The sequence below is a fragment of the Carassius carassius genome, chromosome 39 (genome assembly GCF_963082965.1).
Source record: "Carassius carassius chromosome 39, fCarCar2.1, whole genome shotgun sequence".
Classification (NCBI taxonomy): domain Eukaryota; kingdom Metazoa; phylum Chordata; class Actinopteri; order Cypriniformes; family Cyprinidae; genus Carassius; species Carassius carassius.
Window position 1 is genome coordinate 6,817,871 of NC_081793.1, and position 4,299 is coordinate 6,822,169.

The following is a 4,299-nucleotide window of genomic DNA, read 5'->3' on the forward strand; positions in this document are numbered from 1 at the left end:
ACACTGGAAAACATTACTCGCTTACCAGTTCATTAAGATGTTCATAAAAAAAATATATATATATATATATATATATATATATATACATATATATATATACTCATATTTATAAATGTACATTAACTACTGGTCTCTCAAGCATTACAGTTTGTTAGTGGTTTATTGATGCAAAAGCATCAGTAAACTTTATCATGCTTTGACACAAGTTTGTACTCAATATCTACTCAAGATGACGTCAGAAACAGGAATTTCCGCTGCAGGATATATAAATCGTGAACATGATGGGTCTTTGTTACTGCTGATGTCTGGTGACTTTGTGCATGTTCTTTTTGATTGCTGTTGTTATAATGAACTTCCAGGGTATGTTTTTATTTATTTATTATTATTATTATTATTTACATGAAATTCAATTGTGTTATATTTACATTCAATTGTATTATATGAAAGAAATATATATTCTGGAGAATTTTGCTTCATATACTATTTTCAACAATATTTAAAATTTTATTATACTGTGTACACAATTGTAATTTTGATGATAGAAGGCTTAAATGATTAATGTATTATTTAAGGTTATTTAAAAAAATATGTATGGAAATAAGAACAAAGAAGCCTTGGGAATTTTTACAGTCAATTGGAATCAGGTTTTATTTACCTGAAATCAGGATGTCCAGACACCTGAGCCATGTGTGTGAGATCTGCGTCACAGTGTTACGCACTTCTGATCGCTTCTTTCTCTCACTCTCTCTCTCTCCTCCAGCGGCTCTATTAGTCACACTTGTTGGAAGTGTGGCATCTGCCCCAATCTCAGACAAACTGGACATTTTAAACAAGGATACTATTGAACAGGCCCACAGTTTGATCAACAAAATTCTAGAAGATACTCCTAAAGCTCATGCAGCCTGGATAAATAGCAAGGTAAGCACATTTATTTTTAAGGACTGTAACCACCATATACACTGATGGACACACTGTATTCCCAGTATTCAGATGAGCGGTCAATAAATATGCTGTTCGGTGATCGATTCTTAAAAATGTGCATTTGGTCTGTCTAATCTTGAATATTTGTTTACATGCTTGCTGATTAACATTTTTATATATGAATATTTATTATTTTGTGCATAGTGGCCAAAGATCTGGGCTGAACTGAAAAGATATAGAGTTGATATTTGAATGTATCACCATTTCACCCTGGATCAACAAACTAAACTAAACAGAATTTTTGACGATCAAAGTGTGTCCGAATACCTTCGAGGGCCACTGATTGCAAATTTACTTTGCTCTGGCATGTACAGTATGTGAGGAGTATGTACTGACACAAGAACAAAAAACGCTGTCCTGTCATGTTTAAACAAGTCAAATGCTTGTCCTCTCTTTCAGAGTCTGACTTTGGGCGACATCACGACTATACAGCAGCTGGGGCTCTTGGAGGAATATATGATGCCCTCTGACCCAGGTCTTCTTAACTTCTCCAGTAACTGCAGCATGGTACGTTTTCTTTTCCTTTTTTTTTGGCATTAGCTAAATCAAGTATGACTTAATTTAACCTAACCCTATGCAGTACAGTAAACCTACACCATCTGAGCTTCAAACATGAATGATGCCACAAACTATGCAGACTGTTAAGGAGAGTAACATACTATACCGTTCAGAAGAAATCCGATTCAAAAAAACTTTTGAGAGATGGGTTGATAAGCAACAGCCTCAAGCATTAGCAGTGGGTTTGGCATAAACAAACACCACTTTTCTTCAGAAAGTGCAAAATCTTCTTGTATTATGATAGCTGGAGAAGAATTCTTACTTTTCAGACTTTATAATGGAACACAGTTACACAATGAACACATTTAAAAGACAAATATAACATGATTGTTCAGCAAATAAACTGTAAGATCTCTCTGTTACTGTCACAGGAAACCTGCCTTGCACACATAGTGAAGGGACTGCATCGACATCTGAATCTCCTGAATGAAACCGGCAAAAAACTGGCCCAGACAGAGCAATTGAGTGAACTTAAAGCTGATATTGAAGAACTTCGTTCCCTAATCAAAAAGGTATGGTATTTGACCTGGGGTCTGTTCTTTTGTGAATTAAATGTAATTTATTTACTGTTTTGTAGTATCAATTCCTGAATTCCCTTAATGTTAGTCATGCCTTGATTTAGAAATTACTATTGCTAAATTCTAATTATGTATGGCATCATATTGCAGTGGATAACAGTCAAGTAATTTAAATAGAGAAGGTCAGCTTTATCTCATGAGAAATTATAATAATTCATACAAAATGGCAAAAATGTCTTACTCGTGGTGAGAGTATGCTGGGAACGTGCAACTTTTGGTTTTCTTTCCAAATGCAGTTTAACTGTCTTTTTTTATTAAAATTATTTTGCGTGTTTGAATGCTCCATTCATGTATTTATGTATTTTCACAGTTGCAGAAACAGGCGGGTTTTGACCCATCAAAGCAGGCAAAAGATGAGCAGTTACAGACCCTCGTGCATGATCTTCCCAAGCATCTGACAAATGATTACTTAATCCATGTGGCGGCCCACCTCACCCTTCAACAGCTTCAGGACTTCAGCTGTGAAGTCCTCCGCAGTTTCCTTAGGCTTCGCAGAATGACCTCCAACATTTCCATGGCAGAGAACCCTAACACTGTGCAGCTCTGCAGAAATGCAGCAGGTCTATGAACAGCGTAGACCGTTAAGCCCAAAGTATACTTGTGTTTTGATACAGACGCATTTAAAAGTATACTGTAAGCAAAAAACAAACAAACAGTTGATATGTGTTTCAAGGTACACACTCAAATTATTTGTTGCTGGAATCATGTTACATCATCAGTCAGGACATGGAGACACTGCAGGGTATTTGTTGTCTTCAAATTTTGCATTTTGTTTATTTATTTATCTATTTAGTTATCTAGTCTATTTATTTTATATTTCACTTCACATTTTATTTATTATTTATTAATTTAACACTTTAGGAACTCTCTTAAAAGGCTTTATTCTTTGCAGTCTGCCTCAGAAAGCAATGTATAATTTAACTCACTGTCAAAATGTATTATTTAACTTTACTGTGTCATACAATATGAGCACATGAACATGTCTATAAGTTGCTAAATGAGATCATGGTCGTTGGATTGATCTCCTGATCTCTGTGAAAACTACCTGCTGTTATGTTCTTGTTTTTATTTTTCATACCCATAAATATTACTTATAAATCTGATATCAGATTTTATTTATGAATATGTATTATTTATTTATTTATTTAACTGAAAAATACATTTATTTATTTTTGCCATTATTTGTTATGTTTGGAATGTCTGAAGATGCTTTACATTTTAACCAAATAAATTTTTTTTGAGGTATAAATATTGTGGTGCCTGCAGTTTATGCGTTGGCCTATGTGGATACGTGGGAGGAATGAGCCACGACAAAAGGATCTTTTAGTTGCACAGTTCACTCACAAACAGTATGAGTGGCATAAACACACAATTTGCATGTCACTGTTCTCGCTGATCGGTGCTCTTGCTATGGCACAGAATAGCAACTTTTCCGACCATGCGATAAGCATGCGAGCAACCTCTACTACTACTCAAAAACTCTCTACACACGTAACTCAGCGGATACTCTCTGATTGACATAACTAACAGCCAATAGGAATAGGAACAAAATGAACACAGTGAATGGGCTTAAAGGGACCATGCCCTGTGTGTGAAAGTTCTTAAAAATTGAGACGCTTACACGGATGTCATATTTCTCGTTCTTTTACTTCAGAACACAAGAAGAAAAAACCACACAACTCACATGCTTGACGAAGCTAAAAGATTAATAACGTTATCAGCATACTTAGTGTGTACTTGAAGTATATCAGGGTGAGATACACATCATTGCGATCTTTCAAAATAAACACAAAGATAATAAAAATAATAAAGTGTTTCTAATTATTTACACTTAGCATCACATATGCTTCTATTCAGAAAATTTTAAACTATTATTCAACAACAAAAGTTACAACATGCCCTCTTTACTACACTACCCCCCTTTAGCAGTACTGAGTCCCTTCAGTACAAAAAACAACTACAATAATAACCAGACAGTTACCAAAAAAAATAAGAAAACTGTATATAATGAACAGTGCAAGCAGCAGTAAAACACTAACTGTTGTATCTGGCCGGCTTCCGAATTTCTCTTCCTTTATGAGTTCTCTTTATCATCTCTTGTTCTCCTTTATCTGACATCAGACCAAGTCCAAGTTTCTTCCTGCGTCGACGAGCTGCTGGCTGCCGCTTTCTCTCCTTGTCC

General features: G+C 35.1%; 1 protein-coding gene across 1 annotated transcript; it reads left to right on the forward strand.

Annotated features, from left to right (window-relative positions):
• The first annotated feature begins 287 nt into the window (after positions 1–287).
• LOC132121007 (uncharacterized) lies at positions 288–3,360 on the forward strand. The gene is made up of 5 exons (XM_059530210.1): positions 288–360; positions 761–918; positions 1,381–1,488; positions 1,911–2,051; positions 2,428–3,360. The coding sequence occupies exons 1-5, from the start codon at positions 321–323 to the stop codon at positions 2,683–2,685; spliced, it is 705 nt and encodes a 234-aa protein (XP_059386193.1). The 5' UTR covers positions 288–320; the 3' UTR covers positions 2,686–3,360.
• The last annotated feature ends 939 nt before the right edge of the window (positions 3,361–4,299 follow it).